Below are 20,711 nucleotides of genomic sequence, written 5' to 3'. Positions count from 1 at the left end.
ACAGCACACATAGAAATAAATATCAGTGCAAGGGTGATTTACAGGGTGAATTACAGTGATTAATTGCAATATCGGCACATCCCTAACCTGCCAGCCTGCAGTCCTGGAGGACCTGCTTAGTCTGCAGCTGTTTGGACTCACTGTTGTGTTATCAAAAGCCCCCTCGCAGCCAATTCACTGCGTCAAGACGTCGCCGGCCCTTAAAAAAGCCATCAAGAGCGAGACAGGCCATCTGATTAGTCCTGCTGAAACCCCAGCCAGCTGGAATCAAACATGAAGCTTATTGTGGAAGGACACAGCCATGAGTTAACCCTCTGCTTTGAAACAAAGGGATGAAGACAGTGCCAAGAGAAGCATGACAGACACTCTTACACACATCTGGCCAGCGTCCACTTCTTAATTATACCAGACAAATGAACAGAGAAGCGTTTACACTAACCTGTCCGGTGCCGGTACATAGTGTCGGTGTGCTTAACTTTTTTAAGGCAGCTGTTTTGCTCAATTTCTTTTAAGCAATGGGGAATGAAAACTTGAGTTTTCATACCTTACACTATCTTCATTTTCCACAAGACACACACTAAAGACTGTACTTTTTTAATTTTATACTTTACATTTTATTTTATTGTATTTTTATATGCCCCCCTCCCCCTTCGGGGATCAATAAAGTATTCATCCATCCATCCATCCATCCATCCATCCATCCATCCATTAGCCACAGACTACTAATGGAACTGTTTGAGCCAATGGGGAGCCCCAGTGGCGCAGTTTTGAATCACCCACCTGTACATTTCACACACAAAAAAAGCTATAATCTTTAGTTGCTAATTTCCGCTTGTAATTTAATGGCCACTCCTCCTCACGCAGCTCCAGGTCACACACTGAAAGATAAAAAAGATAAAGTCTGTAAGCTGACAGATAGCAAAGACTTAGCAATTTTATATGGACACGTATAAAAATAGCCGAGTTTTCTCCCCCGTCTATATTCCTGAATGGCCGCAGAGCGATCCAGCTCATATATGCACGAGTATATGTGTGTGTGTATGTGTGTGTTCTTGTGCCAGGATGTGAGAGTGTGTACATGGGTTTTAGTGGAGACTGGACGCCGTCCAAAGCCTCCATCTGCTTGGCTGCTCCTTGGCGATTCACACCGCTCCTGCCTTTTCATGCAGCCCGTGGCGACGTCGCTGTTGATTGAGTCAGGTGGCCAAATGCAATTACTGCCGAGTCACAAGAAAAAAGAGAGGAAGTACAAGAGCTCCTTCTATTTCAATAAGGAACAGAACAGCACTCTCCTCTCTCTATCGCTCATTTTCTCTCTATCGCTCTTTCTCTCTCTCTCTCTGTTTCTGTTCTTTGCATATATACACCATGTGGGCAAAAGTATTACAAAAGTATGTACACCTACAGGAGCTTTTGCATCATCTGAAGGATACTGAATATTTTTACAGGTATAAATACACTGGACCTTTATTCACAGTAACGTGGATATGCACATATGTGTACAACATATACTCACACATACACACACACACACACACACTTATCTTTGTTATGGACTTTTTAAATTATTACTTAAAGTAAATTTATATTTATATATATATATATATATATTTTTCTTCCTCTCTCTCTGTTGTTAATGTGTTTTGGTTATTGCAGGTTTTTATATTGTGTTTTATATTGTCTTTCTACCTAGATATTTTGCACATTTGAATTTTTGCACTTTAAATTGTGTAGTTTAAAAGTTTAAAATTTAGCTTAATAATATTGTGTGAGCAGGCTGTTGTTTCAAGCATTTCACTGCAGGTCATACTGTGTATTACTATGCATGTGACAAATAAATGTGACTTTGACCTTGATCCCATTTAACCCTTTAATAGGGCAGCATTTTTGTCAAAATGGTCTGCTTGACATTACGCCACTTAATCTTCAGGATTTCTATTTAAGCATTTACATCAATCGCAATATCATGTTTGATAAGGAACATTACTAAAAAGCTTAATTGTAATTGTAATAGAAAATATAAAAAATATTTAACCCTCCTATTATGTTAATTTGTCAGGAACAGCAATGGTGTTCCCGGGTCATATTGACTCGTCACATGTTTAATGATCCAAAAGATATCTGAAAAAATCCTAACAAGCAGTGTGAGTATTTCATTACTAACTTCATTGCTAATTATTATCAATATAATAAATATTTAGTGCAATAGTGAGCCTTACCTCTAACAGATAATGGTTCAATTAGGATAATTCACTCGTTTTTCGTTTAAAAATACATGTTTAAACTTACTCTAATGGTTCACTACTTTATTCCTTTTGAAAGAACAACATATACAACAGTAGTTTTACATAACATAACTTTGAACTATTTGTCCTAGATTTTCAAACTTCAAGACGAGTCAGTTGACCCGTAACTACGACTGGTTACTTCCACACTTTCTATTGTTTTTGTATTTATATATTTATGTATATTTTTTTAAGTCTCAGTTTAGAATTTCGTAGTTTTCTATCTATCTATCTATCTATCTATCTATCTATCTATCTATCTATCTATCTATCTATCTATCTATCTATCTATCTATCTATCTATCTATCTATCTATCTCTATTAAAATCTGTATTTTCCTGAATACAAATCAAACCGTTCATGTCCTCCAAACCTTTAGTTTCTATGTGTTTGTCTAGATTTTACATCTATTTTCAAACCTGCAGAATTTGGGTTGATTCCTGTTACTGATCTGGAATTATTAAGTGTTAAGAGTAGAGAAACAGACAGAAAACAGGCAGCTTCTCCAATTGTCCTGTAGAAGATTTAAAAGCCCTCAAATTTTCAGAATGTAAATAACTTATTTTACTGCAGAAAAAAACGAGTTTTGTATCACCTAAACCTGTAGCCTGTATACCGAACATATAGGCATTTTAAGGGGTTAAATCCATTGACATTAGTGTGGAGTCGGTCCCCCTTTGCAGTTCTAACAAAAGATGTGGGTTCTGCAGTTATTGATCAGCATTGGGTTGTGGACTTTTTTGCTCTATGCTCCTCAGCACTCAAACAAACCGCATTGCAACATTATGTGGTCAGATACTTTGTGACTGAGTTGATGTGGTTCCTAAGTGCTTCCAATTTTCAGTAATAATAGCTGCTCACAGCTGATGGTGGAAATATCTAGAATAAGGCAATACGTTTCATTAGCTGACTTGTTGCAGCATTTGCATCCTATTACAGTACCCACTGGAGTTCAGTGAACACTGTAAGACCAACTGCCAACTGCATGGACAGGTGCTTGATTTTATACACCTGTTGCAATGGAACTGAATGAAACTGAATGGATTAGTTGTAGACAAATTGTAGCTCATTTAGAGGCTGCTGGCTTTTTTTCCTTCATGGTATACTTACTGTGTAAAGCAGCAGTTAAGCAATGAACCTGTGGAAGAGTTGTGAGCCCAATGGCTGCTGTGTCTTGTAGGGTAGATACAGGCATACAGGTACCTTGGTGTGTACAGGGCGGAGGTCTCTTCTAGAGCAAGGCATCATTATGGAGCTTTTTTTTACATGCCATAAAGAGCAAAGGTGGGCTGATGTGCTGAGACAAACGTTTGGTAGAGCAGCACATCCTCTAGTAATCTCTCTCTCTTTTTTTTCCTCTCTCTACCCTCCCTTTTCTCTCGCTCTCTATCCCACAGTGCAGCTGTACTTTCTCCATCATTACAGACTTATCATAACATCTGTCCTCAATAAGCAGCTGCTATATTTAGCTCTGTCCAGCCTTTATGTAGGTCAAGAATATGAGGCAGACTCAGACAGAGACGTATGGAGGCCCAGTGGAGATGCAGGAGGAAAGAGAGAGAGAGGGAGCAGGAGTGAAGGATGGCGAGAAGAAAGAGGACTGAAGGATGGTGGCTGGGCGGGGGCATCTTTTTTTTTTTTTGTTTAGTTCCTTTACCTGGGTCAGTGACATAATAACTGGGACTGAGGGTTAAAGTGCTTAACCTGATGATTAAGTGGGGTAAAGATGTCCTGAACAGAGAATGAAATCACGCCTCCTCAGATAAGAGAGATTATACCCATTATACCCATATTTCCCAATATACCTTTCTAAAGTTTTGAAGTGTAAAGCAGAATAGCCAAGATGTGCAGGATTTGAGCAGGTTAGCCATGATGCTAACAACTGGCCTCAGCAAAGTTAAATAAAATCTTATATCGGGTTTAAAAAAATTCAGCCCGAACCCAACCTGACCCAGCCCACAAACTGTCATTATGAGCCCGAGCCTGATTTAAACCCCACATTTTTTAGTAAGAAGAATGTTAAAACTGAGCTTTTCAATTTTTTTACATTTTTTTAAGGTGTTTGAATGAGCAAAATCTGTCCAGAATGATGATAAAAAAAACATTACAACACTGAAGAAGCATAGACCTATTATTATATAAGAAAAATGTTTATTAAGATCAGATCTCAGAAAGATTAAAACACAAACAATGCGAACAATGATACACAGGTCTAGTCACTGGTAAATTAGGCTACAAGAAAGATGTCTTTCCTCTAATCTAATATGATTAAAACTTATTTAAGAATATAAAATACTTTCTAAACACAAAGTACAAAAACACACAACAAAACAGCATTACGGCTATGCACTGCACAATAATGAAACAGAAATAGACCAACAACAATAACACAATTTATTGTTGTTCCTCTACTATAATTTACAAGGTTTAAGAACAGTGATGGGAATAACGGCGTTGAAATAAACGGTGTTACTAACGCCGTTACTTTTTTCAGTAAGGAGTAATCTAACTAATTACTATGACTGTAACTATAACGCCGTTACCATTTCCGACACCCCGTTACTGCACGTTACTTTAGCCCCTCAATTAACTTTTTTTTGTAACTTCGCACATACAGACAAAGGCACAAGTGTGTCTGTGTGAGTCATAAGGGAGGGGAGGATGAGACCAGGGTTTCTCTAGGGGTCCGCAGGCTCATCCTCAGAGGAAGACAGTAGTTTGTAGTGATAACTTTTAATCAGAGGTCTCAAACTCGCGGCCCTCAGAGCGATATTTTGTGGCCGGCGACATGAAATCAAATTTTAGTGTTTTGTTGCGGCGCGCACGCAAGAAAGACACACCCTCTCCCCGTCCACCAGCACAGCGCATCCTATTCATTTAAATACCCTACATCCAAAAACACACAAAAAACAAGGTTATGCACTGCACATTATTAAACCGAAATAGACCAACAACAATAACATAATTTGCAAGGACTTTTCTCTACTTTAATATAATTAACAATGTTTAAGAATAGAAGATACTTTCTGAACAAACATTTTTTTTGTTTTTCTTTTAAGCATATAGCCAAAGTGCAAAAACACACACTGTGCAGGCCAGAGCTGTGTGATTTAACATTCTAACTTTTAACTGTTTTTAAAACACAGTTTGATTTGTTACTTTGCTATATCATGATTATCACACTATAGCTATAGCTTTATGTATGATATACGATGCTAACAGACATAACAGCCAGAAGCTGTCCACAGGCTTGGAGCAGGTTAGTCATCTCTTTTGATACGGGATGCTTGTGCTCTAGTACTACTGCTGAAACAAATCATAGCACTTCTTTAAATACTAATTCTGCTGCAGTTTCCTTTTGTGCACACCACAGCATTTAACCTTTATTCATAATCCTCAGTTATTAGATACTAGTTAAAAAAAGCTTATTGACACAAGCAGAGAAAGTCTGCTGAAACTGTTTTTAATTAAAGAGATGATAACTTATTATAGATTAAACTGAACAAATAGTCTTTGTGTGTACAGACTTGATTTGTTAAAAAGAAAAAAAGTGTCATTGTTTGACCTTGAAACGAAAAGAAAAACAGTAAAAAGAGAACTTAAATATCTGTATACAGAGCGGAAATATAATAATGTTTTTAATTGGCAGCCCGTGTTATTTTTTTGTTTCTAAACTAATAGCAGAAGCATTTCTGAGTGGAGAAGAATATGGATAAAATATTGTATTTAATGGAACCAAAGTGCTGAAAGTGCTGCTAAGCCAAATATATTCATTCTGGAAAAAAAAAAAAAAACTGGGGTGTTGAGTCACTTTTCGTGGGAGTTCTTCTTCTGGCCGCGTCACACGTCTTTACGTACTTACGTCACACGTACAGACTTTAAAAGAGGATCTGGCTCAGTTTTACTGAATGCGAGCGGCTGGTGGAGCAATGGAGACTTCAGAAGAGGAAACTCAGAGCTCAGCAGCTGCTCCATTCACCCATAGTAAAAACAAAGAAATGAAGGAGTGAAGCAAGTTTCAAAGCCAAAAAGGAATGAGATAAAACCAGGAATAATATAGGATTGGCGTTTGAACGATGGAGAGAGCTCTGTGACCTGAAAGGGTTTAAAAGTGATGCTGAGCCTGACTGAGAGTGCTTTCTCTTTCTCTCTGACTGAACATAACCTGGAATCGGATTCATCCGCTCTGAAAGGAGACCGCATCACACCCGCTCAGTTTAAAATGATTCTTCCGCATGATCGGTGCAATGACACATTCTCACCAGAGAGGGACCTAAATCCCAAAACTTACGGACATCAACTTTAAATATTTTAACATTTTATTTTGTAATAAATTATGCAATTGCATATTTATATTTAAATAGTGCAGCCAATAAACAAGTGTAAACCAGGGATTCAAAGTTAGTGGTTTATAAAAATTAAAAATCATTACCATTATTTATTTATTTTAAATTCTTTGTACTTTTTTTTACCCCAAAGGTGCCAGATGTAACAGTATGCTGACATGCCAAATGTCATGGGATAGCACTATTTTTTTTTTTTTTAACCTAAATTTCTATGTAACATTACACTGACATGTCAGATTCTAATGAGAATGCCCACACCTGTATAAGTTGTGAGGTGTTACCTTGTGAGTCTGTTTGAGCACTGTTCAGTATGCTCAGGGCTAGATGTCATAAATTAATGGGAGTTTGAGCGTGGTCTGATTGTGAGAGCCAGATGGATGAACGTCACATTTTATTTCCGAGGTTTTAGAAATTTAACATTCCTCAATCCACAGTGTCATGTGATTCTGTCAGAAATCACATCCATATTCAATGCCCCACACACATATCGTTCATTAGGTTCCATGAGTCAGGGCAAAAGTCATGGCACAGGAACTAGTAGCTTTATTTGGCACATCAGTATAGTGTTATACAACACTTTTGAACGACTTTCAATGCTGACCATGCACTGAATGTCAATTATCTTTCATCCAGTTGGGGCGGCACGGTGGCGCGGTGGGTAGCACTTCCGCCTCACAGCCTGGGTTTGATTCCCGGCTGGGGCGACCCGGGTCTTTCTGTGTGGAGTTTGCACGTTCTCCCCGTGTCTGAGTGGGTTTTCTCCGGGTTCTCTGGTTTCCTCCCACAGTCCAAAGACGGCACGTTCAGGCTAATTGGAACTTGATTGAAATTGCCCCTTAGGTGTGAGTGTGTGAGTGAATGTGTCTGTGTGTCTGTCTGTGTCTGTCTGCCTTGCGATGGCTTAGATCGTAGAACCTTGTGATTAGACAGTACCTTTCCTGCCGCGAAATAGCCGACGAGCTGATGTGGCGTTAAACTTGACTACCCAACCCAACCCAACCCTTCATCCAGTTGCCCCCCCCCCCCCCCCGCCCCTCTCTCTCTGTCTCTCTCTCCTCTCTGTGGTCCTGGTGTGTATTTTTAGGCTAATGGGGTCTTTTCACTTGAACATGTGGGATGTAAAAAAGGGAAAGTTGCACAAGGTTGCACCAATACACAAACTTGCATGCCGGGGCCTGCTGTGTCCTGTAAATATCCTCATTAACATTACTGTGTGTTTTTGTGTGTGTGTGTGTTCTCTAAGTTATCTGCCCTTCATTGCCTCCAAAATAAGTGACTAATTTAGCTCAGATATCTGTAAAGTTCAGGATGAAAGGAGATTTCTGAGGAGTGAGCAGATAAAGCTCTCTCTCTCCTGTTTCTCCCCTGTTTCATATATCTTTACGGTACAGTAGGAACTCTCTCCACTGTTCATTTATCATTGTCACCCTTCTTTCATTTCACAGAATGACTTTTTTCCTCTCTCTCAATTTACAGTTAAACCTGGAAAACGCAGTTAGAGGTTCTGTTGTGTTGTGCTGCTGTCCTTGAGGCTTTAGTTCACCCAGAGAGCACTGCATCATTTTCCTCTCCACAAACCAGCCATGGCGTACTGGGCTGGATTTGATTTCCTGAACATACAGAAGTGAATATATGTCATAAATAGGTGTTTGCTCAATATGTTTTCAATAAGTCATTAGTTAAAGATGTAAATGTGCAAATTCAACATTTACTATACTGTTTTACTATACTGTTCTCATTGGCAAATTTATTGACTAAATACTGGAATATGTCACATTTCCTGTAAAAAATCAAGAAACAATTTTCCAACCTTAGATTTAAACAGGCTTTAAAATTGGCATATCTAAATGACCTCTGTTCTGATTGATTGTGCTGTATTGTACATGGATCTTAAAGCTGCCCAGGATAAAAAAAAAATGGATCTTTAATTATACCTCTGAAAAACACTTCAGGTTCTGAATCAGTTTCTCTGATTTTGCTATTTATAGGTTTATGTTTGAGTAAAATGAACATTGTTGTTTTATTCTATAAACTACGTAAAACATTTCTCCCAAATTCTGTCATTTATAGCATTTATTTGCAGAAAATGAGAAATGACTGAAATAACAACAAAAAAAAGATACAGAGCTTTAAGACCTCAAATAATGCACAAAAAAAAAAATTCATATTCATAATGTTTTAAGAGTTCAGAAATATTTGGTGGAATAACCCTGATTTTTAATCACAGTTTTCATACATCTTGGCATCATGTTCTCCTCCACCAGTCTAACACGCTGCTTTTGAATAACTTTAAGCCTTTCCTCCTGGTGCAAAAATTCAAGCAGTTCAGCTTGTGATCATCCATCTTCCTCTTAATTACATTCCAGAGGTTTTCAGTAGGGTAAAATCAAAGATACTCATCAGTTTTAAGTGGTCTAAATCTAACGTAGAGTTATGTGAAAAATAAGAATATCCTGTTAAAACCTACTTTCGTTTGTAACATATTTTAACATACTGTAAGGCGTTGGATTTTAATTAGCGCAATATTGAGAGAGAAAGGTAATTTAACCAGCGCTTAAAATGCAATACTGAATGTTTTATAACACAGTATGGGTAGCATTACAATATAGGTTGTTTAACTATCATAATTTGGTAATATTTTTATTGTGATTTAGATCATTGTTTGCAAAATGCAAGTAAAAGTGGCCTCTGCTAGTTTCTCACAGCAGTCTGCATGTTCTGCCCTGCTTCCCTCGTTTATGTTAGATGTGTGCTGTGTGTGTGTATGATTGAATTCGGGTCCTGTGTCAGCAGTGGTCAGTGTTTGGCCTACAGGGAGCTACAGGCACCTGCTGGGTGTCAGAGTGATTCAGGATGTAATTGGTAACCTGAAGCAATGATTTGGTGAGTCACCGTGCAGGACCTCCAGGTGTACGTCATGTTGACGAATTGTTTGTGTCCCTGAAACGGGTTAGACTTAATCTGATTAGCATGCAGAGACTTTACACTGCTGAAGAAATAAAAAGGCTGCATTTTTAATAATACATTTGAGTCAAAGTCAAAGTCAAGGTCACAAGAAGCTGCTGTTTAGAGTAGCTTTTAGCAACAGCAGCATGGCTGAAAGTGATGTTATTGAGTTTACAGGGCAGTTTTTAGAATATAATAGGATACAGTACCATGCTTTTTTTCATGTTTTTATTACTTACTTTACTTACTTTTAGTGTTTCTGAAGAAATATGCAGATATGAAAGATTTTCCTTAGCCGCTCAAGACACAAACATACCACACTATCTGTTAAACATGGTGGTGGGAGTTTTCTGAAGTCTTCTTCTGAAGAGTTTATTCTTGGCAGAAAAACAATGCAGAGCTTGAGTTGCTTCAACCTGGTTCCGGTTTAAATCTAGGCTCAATGCTGGCCCACATGCTGGAGTCACATCTGGGCTGAATGCTGCATTTTTAAATACCCCCTTTTGATAAGTGTAATGTCAATTGATCCACGCGTGTCAACACGCCGGTTGATAAGTGTAATATGGGGATTGGCCTGTTGCCAAGTATAATATAACATTTGGCCCAGGCCACTTGAGTTAACACTCTGGTTGCTGAGTATAATATGAGAATTGTCCCAAGACACTTGTGTGAACTCTCTGTTTGCCGAGTATAATATAACATTTGGCCCAAACCATTTGTGCTAGCACCCACACTGGTTCACAAGCATAATATTGGAATCATCATGAGCCACTTGTGCCAACACCCTGGTCTACAAGTATAATATGGAAATTGTCCTGAGCCACTTGTGTTAACACTCTGGTTGCCAAGTATAATATAACATTTGGCCCAAGTCACCTGTGTGAACACCCTGGTTGCCGAATATAATATGGGAATCTTCCCAAGACACCTGTTTGAACACCCTGGTTGCCAAGTATAACATGGGAATCAGCCGAAGCCACTTGTATGAACACCCTGGTTGATGAGTATAATATGGGAATCGTCCTGAGCCACTTGTGTTAACAACCTAGTTGCTGAGTATCATATAACATTTGACCCAAATCACCTGTGTGAACACCCTGGTTTACGAGTAAAATATGGGAATCGGCCAAAGCCACTTGTACCAACACCCCAGTTGATGAGTATAATATGGGAATCATCCTGAGCCACTTGTGTGAACACTCTGGTTGCCAAGTATAATATGGGAATCAGCCGAGGCCACTTGCGTGAACACCGCGGTTGATGAGTATAATATGGGAATCGTCCTGAGCCACTTTTGTTAACACTCTGGTTGCCAAGTATAATATAACATTTGGCCCAAATCACCTGTGCGAACACCCTGGTTTACGAGTATAATATGGGAATCGGCCAAAGCCACTTGTACCAACACCCCGGTTACTAAGTGTAATATGGGAATCTTCCTGAGCCACTTGTGTTAACACTCTGGTTGCCAAGTATAATATAACATTTGGCCGAAGCCACTTGTGCCAACACTATGGTTGAAAAGTGTGTATGGTAATCGTCATTTGTGTCAATACTGATAAATCTCACTACCCCTCTTTCTTGCTCTTTTTTCTCACTTAGTCTCTCTCACACACACACACACACACACTCCAAAAAAAGAGGTACAATATGAGTACTTTTGTTTGTACTCAAAGGTACACTCTTCATAATTGTACCCTCAAAGGTACAATATTGGTCTTTACAGGGTCAGATTTGTTCCCTCTGAAGTACAAAGTAATTTCTAACAGCAATAAGTACAAATTTGTACCATTTAACCAGCCAAAAGGTACATTCAGTATTCTGTATCACTGTACTGATAAACAATATATATTTAAATTGCACATTTTTTGCTTGAAAGCCAGACAATTTTGGATAATCAAGTTTTTGAGCCATATTTAGTTGATGATAATTTTTATAATCTTTACTGGCACAAAAACCATGGGTACAAAAAAGGACTTTCACTGAAAGGTACTTTTTTGTACCTCAGTATAAGGTACAGCCCCAGCGACAAGCTTTGTACTCTTTTAAGTACAAATCTGTTCTTATTTTTCACACACACAAAACTCATAGCTGGTACTCCTCTTGGCAATACAGTTATTTGTTTAAGATTGACACATTTTGCCATCTTACATTCATTCTTTAACTTACATTAAGATATCCTTGGTTAAACAAGAAAAGGTTAATAAGAAAAAGTGTGATTAATTGTGATTAATCAGATAATAATAAGAGTTATTCATCAGCACCATTCATTTGGCTGAAGTAATGATAACTTGTTTGCAGAGTTTGCTGTATTTAGATTTGCCATTTTATTTGACAGGTAAACCTGGGGTTTCTTTTATTACTCTTTGAACAAACACATAAATAAGAACTAAGAATAGTCTAAGAACAAAGACAAATAATACAAAGTAAGCAGAAGAAGAGTGAAAGCCTGCAGTTCAGCAGAACATAAGTGATGTGTGCAGGGCCTTCATACTGACTCATGTGGTCTTAAGGCTGGAGGCTTGATTTATGGAGCTGCCTTCCCCATCCCCGCACTGCAGCCCCCACTCCTGCCCTCCAGAGTATCCTTGCAGTGTTTCTGTCACATGATAGCAGCTGAGTAAAAGCCCGCATCACGTGTGTGTGTGTGTGTGTGTGTGTGCATGATGCGCTCATGTCTCAGACTTCTAATGATTGCCCAGGTGCGTTTTCATGCTGCGCTGCTCGTTTGCCATGGAAAAGTCCTTTGAGCTGCAGATCAGACTGGGATTCAATCTTAAATACAAACGATCGTGAGAGACAAAACTGATCTAATTCATCTCAGAACACCTGAGACCCTCGGCACGAATAACACACACTGTCTAACAGAGCCCTTCACCCATACAGGGAGATAATACAGGCATACAGATAGATAGATTTAGGTTTATGGGATGTTTATGATGCCGTTATCGAGAGTGACTTACATTTAAACTACATTACACAGACAGAAGAATATAGAGTCAGGAATCATAACCAAGATGTGTCTTCACCCACTATAATACACCAGTTATGATTAGTGGATGGATGGATGGATGGATGGATGGATGGATGGATGGACAATTTGAAAAAGAGACAGACAGGTTAATTTGATTGAGAGAGATTGATTAATGGATGGTAGAGCCAAAGACAGACACAGATAGATAGACAGGCAGATAGAAAAACATCAAGATGAATGGGTAGATGGATAGATTGATTGAGAGAGATGTATGAATGGATGTATAGATGGATAGACAGAGAGACAGACAGGTTAATTGATGGATGGTGGGATGGATGGATGAATGAACAGAAAACTAGATACACAGAAAGATGGATGATTGGATGGATGAATTGACAGATCATTTGACAGACAATTTGACAGAGGGACAGAACAGGTTGATTTGATTGAGAGATATTGATTGATGGATGGTAGAGAGACAGACAGGCAAACAGATGGATAGAGAGCTATACAGACCGATAGAAAATCAAGATGGATGGATTGATTGAGAGATGGATGAACGGATGTAGAGATGGATAGACAAAGGGTTTGACAGACAGGTTAATGGATGGATGGATGGATGGATGGATGGATGAATGGATGGATGCATGAATTGACAATTAATTTGACAGATAAATTAACAGACAGACAGACAGACAGATAGACAGACAGATAGATAAATAGATAGATAGATAGATAGATAGATAGATAGATAGATAGATAGATAGATAGATAGATAGATAGATAGATAGAAAGATAGATAGATAGATAGATAAATCACAATAGATGGATAGTTAGATAGATATAAATATTTACAGAACAAATGATATGACTGAATTGTATTCATTAAAGAGATTTAATGGCACTTTGTGTGTTATGTTATCTCTTTTCTTTTTCCCACGTTATGGCTGGAAAAGACGTGAGCTGAGTATCGTAAGACGCGTTTGTAAATGGTGCGAAACCATGTGGAAATAGCTCCTTGACACCGGGCGCTCGTCCGCTAAGTAATTGCTTCCCGAATTATTCGCAAGTCTCGCCAAGCTCTCGTTCCTTTTGTCACTTTAACAAAGCTGCCTGATTAACTGTTGTCATAAAGGGACCCGGGGCCAATTAGATTTGTGGGGGATACGTCTGCGGACGGCGCAATCTGCTGGCTGGGCGGAGGAGGAGAGGGGGCGGTGCTTCAAAGTTAATTTAAGGTCAATCACAACTCTCGGCTGTCTGCTTACCGCCTGCCGCAGTTGGGCGGACGAACCTCGGGCTTGATTCACTCGCACGCGAACCTGCGTCCGGGGGCCGGCGCTAATCATGCCAAACAGACCTGTAGGGCGGCACCCCTTAATCAGCGCTAAAAGACTCGGAGGACGAGGAGTAGAAAGTGTGCCTCGGGAACTTTCAGCACTGTTTCCTTGGCCATCCTCTGCCTCTCAAAGACACGTATCAATTACCTTAACAAGACAGCAGCGGCAGCAGCTTCGCCCCAGGCTTTTACGTGAGATTGCATTGTGGTGGTGCTTCCAGTCTCTTGAACTAGTGGCGTCCCGGCTGCCTATTAGTCTGCGATGACTGTAAAACGTGATGTATAGCAACCTGCCGCTCCCAGGCCACTTACTGAGGAGGTGAAGCAGAGGACATTTTCTGAAAGTTAGTATTTGGCTGCTTTTATTGAGGAGCTCCAGGAGTTGGCTGAAGATTCCCTCCATTTATCCCACTGAGCAATGGCGGTGGTGCCGTATCTGATGCCTTCAATCTATCAGCCACTTTGCTCTTCCTGGGAGAGCGGGTGACTGAGACCAAGCCAGATTGTCCCTTTTAAGACTTCCATTGCTCCCCTGCCTTCAGTGACGGGTCTGAAAGTGGCTCCCTGTCACGCCTCCAGCCCCACCGGAACGGACCTTTCAGCACTGTGAATCACCCACGGGTGGTCCTTGTGAAGAATTAAACTCTTGATTTCCTCAGTTTAATACAAGCATATTAGAAAAAAATATATAATTCTGCCATGTGGCCAACTGCTACCATCTGGACACAGTAAACAAAGCTGCCCATTGATGTACAAAGAAGAGTAAAAAAGAAGAGTTTTAATTGATGGCTATGCAAAATCTTAAGAACTACACTCAATTAGAAGAAATATTTAAACTGAGAACTCGGTTTGAAGATTCGAGTTCTTGTCTGAAATGGTCTTAAATATTGTTGAGATATCTAATACTTAAAAAAAACTGTTTATTTTGAGATTAGTTCAGAGACTAATTAGTTTAGTTTAGTTTTTTATCTTTGTGTCTTATTCAATTCACATCATTTTTACTATTTTTGTTTTTGTATTATTTCTTAAAATAAATAAAATGATGCATGCAGAAAAAAAGTTTAATATGTAAAATATTAAATATGCTTGACAAAAAAATTGAAATGTTATTTGTTTAAATGAGCATTTTTAGTGTTTTTAGTGTTATATCCTTTAAAGGAAAAGTATGTATTATTATTTTTAATAATATTTCTGAAATATCATTTTTGTTAATGTACAAAGCATGAAATGAATTTATTTGTTCAGATAGACCTTTTCTTTGCTAATAAGCAAACACTTTTTCACATATACTTTTATGTTATATTATGTTCAGATATTTGTATTGTTGAAATGATGATATTTTCTTATTTTGTCATAAGTACAATATTCCATTATATATTTTTTTGCGGCAGAGAGTGGTCAATTTTTTGCCTATTTTTTTATTTATTTATTTAATTTGTATTGAACATGGGTGATGTACAGTGTACAATGCAAGGACAGTGTATAATAAAGGCATGAATGTGGAAGAGCATTGTACTGCCCTCAAGCATTTAGGACATGTATGCGGGTTGTTATATTTTTAATTATGAAACTAATGTTACTGTTCCTCTGTCACACATTTTCTTAAAGACCCTTTAAACTCAGCACATTTAGCCCGTCTGAGAGCAGCACAGCTTCATTATCTGCTGTAAAGGTGCAAAGTGTTTAAAGCTGATCATTCAGAGGAAGTGGACGCGGTTTGCTTCCTGTCCGCAGTTCGTTTTCCTCATTTCCAGCCGTCCGTCTCTGAGACGCGGCTCTGCTGCTGAGGATTAGCGAACATATTATACTCTAATATGAGGAACACTGCAGTCTGGACACTGTCAGAATGTGTACGCTGGGATGGCATATGGTCTGCAGTGCTGCTGACCACACACACACACACACACACACACACACACAGAGTAATTTGACTAATTCATTTGGCTGGCTGTGTTTTTCAGGACGGCAGATGATTCGGCAGCTGTGGGGACGGTGGTGGTGTGCAGGCTGAAGATGGGGGAGATAGAGGATGGCGAGGTGGACCACATCGCTGCTGACACACACCAGAAGGTAACGTGTGCACACACACACACACACACACACATTAGAACTGTTCAAGACATTATTCCTTAATCATTTTCAGTAAAGCAATGTGAGCAATCACTGACTATTTTAATATATTTTAATGGTAACACTTTATTTTAAGGAACACAAATTAGGCACATATTCATGTCTTAATATTTGCTTACTAAAGCTTTAAGTAGACATTTGTAAATGATTAATTCACTACTTATTAAGCTTTATTCTGTGTCTAAGTGTTATTAGCGCTTAATTAGGGGTCTGTTATGTGTAAATGATTAATAATGGCTGTATTAGTTCTTATAGTGCACTTTAAACAGTTATGTTAGCACCCTGTTAAGCAGATTAGATTATTAATCATTAACTATTAGCTAATTCTACATGATATTAGTGTTATTATAATTGGCAGCAGTTTGATCTATGTGAGTTTGACAAGGTCATGGCTGTGCTGGAGTTTATTGAGTTAATAAAGGCTTAATAAGTCAGTAATAGACCAAGATGTGTACCATATTCTAAAGCGAGGTTCTGTTCATCACTAATTAGACACTGAACAAATGTTTAATCAATCACAGACCCCTAATTAAGCACCAATAACACTTACACAGAATAAAGCCTCATAAGTAGTGAATATGTCAGTTTCAAATGTCTAGTTAAGGCTTTATTAAGCAAATAATAAGACATTAATAAGTGTCTAAGTTGTGTTCCTTGAAATAAAGTGTTACCTTTTTGATATATAAACGTTTTGACCAGTCACAGATGTTATGAGTGCATTTCAATCAATTAAAATGAACAGCTTGATTAAAAAAATAATGCAGGCCATTTTTATCCATGCCACAGCAAAGGGCAGTTTCCTGTACACTGTTTAAGTTGTTTTAAGACTACTTTTTTCCCTTCAATGGAAAATCTCTATTCAAACTGCTTTGTAGTCCAAGACTAGTTTAAAACTTCTTCTAAGAGTTTTATTTCTACTCTATTTTAAGACCCTTAAAATCAGCCACTGTCTAAGAATGCCCCGGGCACCCAGCTCTAACACATCAGCCATCAGACACCTGTGCTAACCTACATTATACTAGGAGTGATGAGAGGAAGTAGCACCATATACCCACCCAGGCATAGCACAGTCACTTATTATCTCTCAGACTCTGGCTGCTGATGCTGAAGATTTAAACTTGCAGCTTAGGGTGTAAATTTACCCCAGCATTATTTAATTGGGTTAAAACTCTGACTCTGACTCTGGTTTGTTTTAATACTTTAATACGGTTTGATTGAGTCGGTGTGAAAACAGTAATCGCACTCGTCACCAATACCAAATATACTTCTTTTATTTGAGCTAAACTGTTGATAAAGTGCACTTTAATCTGATATATTAGTCAGATTACGCTAATTACCACAGCTATAAACACACGCTGTCTTTGCTGCTTTATGCTGTTTACACGCACGGTATGTGCAGCATGCACTGCTCACAGCCATGCAATTCTGTTTATTATGTGTACATCTGCACTGCAAGTCCTATTAAAACACTGTGTTTGAAAGGTCAGCGGCAAATTTTCAGCTTTCTGTGTTAATCCAGCTTCATACTGCACAGATATGTGCGCTGGAACACAGAATCTTCTCACTGTATTTACTTTATTGCTCCTGCGCCAGACAGCTCTGACCAATCAGAGGAGACTATATGATTGCATGGTTTATTGGTGCATATTTTGGTGCATTTAAGTTTATGCCTGTGTGAAAACAAACCAAACAGAGGGAGAAAGCCTTTACATAAACAAACCCAACAAGTTATCCAGACCATAGAAACCTTAAAACTACAGGTGTGAAAACGCCCTTAGCCTGCTTAGCCTGCTGAGCTGCTCTGAGCCCCCGGAAATTATATTTTTAAAAGCAAGTATTTGCATGTATTATATATATATATATATATATATATATATATATATATATATATATATATATATATATAGAGAGAGAGAGAGAGAGAGAGAGAGAGAAACCTCTGTGCATTTTCAGCAAACAAAATCATATTTGGATTTTTTTCTTTTATTTAGCTAATTCATTTATTTTCTAATTGCATATTTCTAGTTATAATATTCCATTAATTACTTACATAATTAAACCCCAAATATTATAATCTGCCATCCTAATTCCACTCACCTGATAAAAACACACCTTGCATTTATTTAGCAATAAACAGATGACAGGTGTGCCTAATGCCTCATATAGTTCAGATTCACCTGTCTGCAGCACAGTGTGTGTGTGTGTGTGTGTGTGTGTAAATGTTAGGCATGTGTCTTGCACTTCATTCAGAAGCCTCGTCTCAGAGCCTGCAGTAGTAGAGTGAGTGAGAGCCATCTGGTGTGTGTGTTAGTATGTGTGTGTGTGTCTCTGCGCATGTGTGAGGAGGTGGTTTGGGTGTGTGGGTGTATCAGTGTTAATCCAGTGTGAAGTGCAGTGCTGCACCTGTACCGTAGAGAAGGAGGGAAGAGTGAAGGAGGAGAACAGATGTCGCGTGTGGAGATTAGCGCTCTGAGGCTGCAGGATTGCTACGTGCTATGGGTCTGCTACATGCTAAAAACAGAGTTGTATGTATTCATTAATCAGTATTTATATCAGAGAGAAGAGTTTGCGTGATTAATCTGAGAGTCTTAAAGCGGGGCTGTCCAGACTGATCCGCGGGGGGGGGGGGGGGGGTCGGGTCTAGCCGAGGAGCCGAGGAGGGACTTGATTGGAGAAGTGGAGTCAGGTGTGTTTAGTGTGGATAGAATAAGAAACCTGCAGCCTCGCTGGTTCTGTGAGAATAAGATCAGGCATCATTACTGTAGAGTATTTAGTCACTTTCACTCATTAGTTATGCTGTGCTAATGCACCTCACACACCTGACTCAACTCATGAACTAATTAACAAGCTTTTCTGAAGTGAAATGACTCTGGCATTGTTTGAAACATAAGAATTGCTGCCTACTCTGTTTAGTAATCTAGCCTATTGTTTTATTGGAGGGTTGGCGTGGTGTAGTGGATAACACCACCACCTGCCAGTGAGCCAGTGAGTGCCATGTTGGAGACTGAGGTTCAATTTCAAGTCTGGGTGACTGTATGCTGTGCTACACTAGTAAGAGTCCTTGGTCAAGACCACATTTGCCCTTTCTTCTGTAATAGAAATATGGTTAATTTACTGACATTATTTGGTTTGAAATATTTAAACATGTTTGAAGCACTAGAAGTGAATAATATTGGTGGGGGAAAAGCAGATTGCACATATTTTGTTTTTTTTTTTGTGGGGAATGTTCCTTTTATCAACATTTACTCAGAGACCCGAGAGTGAATGTACAGTAAATACAACTGATTATGTGTTTTGAGCAAATAAATGGCGTTATAATGGAAGAATAAAGCAACCACTATTTTTAGAAAGAGAAAGTTCCGCCCTTTCTTACCATATATGGTTTATGCTGATGTGCGAAGGCATTGGTGAGTAATTAAGCTGAGAACACAAGATGCGGTTTTGGATGTAAAATCCATTCATAGGATAGGGTTAAATAAGCTTTGTAGAAGGCGCCGAGTTGTCCAGCGGTCTAAAGCGCTGCCACTATGAGCGGAAGGTTGCAGGTTCCAACCCCAGCTCATGCAGCTTTACCATCAAGCTGCCGGTGCTCAGAGGGAGCAAAATTGGCCCTGCTCCCTGCGGGCGGGTAGATGGCGCTCTCTCCCTACATCACTCCTAGGGTGATGTCCACAGCACAGGGCGTCTGTGAGCTGATGTATCAGAACTGAGTCGCTGCGCTTTCCTCCATTACCAAGCATTGCCAAGCAGCATCAGCAGCTCGAAAAGAAGCGGTGGCTGACTTCACATGTATTGGAGGAAGCATGTGTTAGTCTTCACCAGTGATAGAGGGAGTCCTACAAAGTGGGTTGGGTAATTGGCTGTGTAAATTAGGGAGAAAATTGGAAAAATAGAAATAAAATGATTAAATAAGCTTTGTAGAAGACATTCACTGTATATAAAGATCCTTTACCAATGCAAGATAACCAAAAACACCAATTCAGTTACCACAGCTAAATAACAGGCATTTTTTGAGTTGAAGTCACTGAGTTAGATGAAGATGGAAAAGCACTGAAATATGCAGATTCATTATGTTCTACTAAACCAGGGTTAATAACAACAGTATTTCTGTTCTGCTAGGTGTTACAGTGAAGTTGAAGAGAGTTAGAGAGCAGCTACTTGAAGCTTGTTGAGTCCACAGTAGACAGATTCAGGCAGAACTGTCAGTACTGTCAGAAGAAGAAGATGTGGACCACTGTGTGGTGCGTCTTCACCTGCGTCAGGGTGATCTGCCGCCTCGTCCGGATCTGTTTAGAGCTCGCTCTGCTCTGACACTCGGCTTTAGCTTCTGAAGGCTTCCATCATCAAGTTTGTCAAAATGTTAAAACACCAGCCTGCTCAGAACCTCGCCATCCCCAGGCACACAAATCTGCATGTAGCTGTGTGTTTGTGTGTGTTTGTGTGTGTGTGTGTGTGTGTGTGTGTGTGTGTGTGTGTTTGTGTGTGTGAGTGAGACAGAGAGAGAGATCCACACACTCCTCTTTAGCCATGTGTGTCAGGGGGAATGGAGCAGGACTGCACTGATGGACGCCGTGTCGTCTCGCTTGTCCTGTTTCACTGAGTAACTGACATTGACACTCCAGCCTCTACACTCCACACTACCACTCCATACATCACTACAGAGAGAGAGAGAGAGAGAGAGAGAGAGGGAG

The 20,711-nt window shown here is 39.2% G+C and overlaps 1 protein-coding gene across 9 annotated transcripts in view; it reads left to right on the top strand.

Moving 5' to 3' along the window:
• Window positions 1-20,711, top strand: part of inpp4b (inositol polyphosphate-4-phosphatase type II B) — a 446,954-nt gene that overhangs the window by 262,350 nt on the left and 163,893 nt on the right. For 8 of the 9 annotated variants that reach the window (XM_049481670.1, XM_049481669.1, XM_049481668.1 and 5 more), the window contains one exon: window positions 15,852-15,960. In XM_049481670.1, the coding sequence (XP_049337627.1) occupies window positions 15,852-15,960 (109 nt within the window). Of the gene's footprint in view, window positions 1-15,851; window positions 15,961-18,441; window positions 18,546-20,711 lie in introns of those variants that run through there. The other variant, XM_049481677.1, reaches the window with a different exon arrangement.

Source organism: Astyanax mexicanus, chromosome 7 (genome assembly GCF_023375975.1).
Source record: "Astyanax mexicanus isolate ESR-SI-001 chromosome 7, AstMex3_surface, whole genome shotgun sequence".
Classification (NCBI taxonomy): Eukaryota; Metazoa; Chordata; class Actinopteri; order Characiformes; family Acestrorhamphidae; genus Astyanax; species Astyanax mexicanus.
The sequence above is the reverse complement of the archived record's forward strand: the minus strand, read 5'-3'. Positions and strand labels throughout refer to the sequence as shown.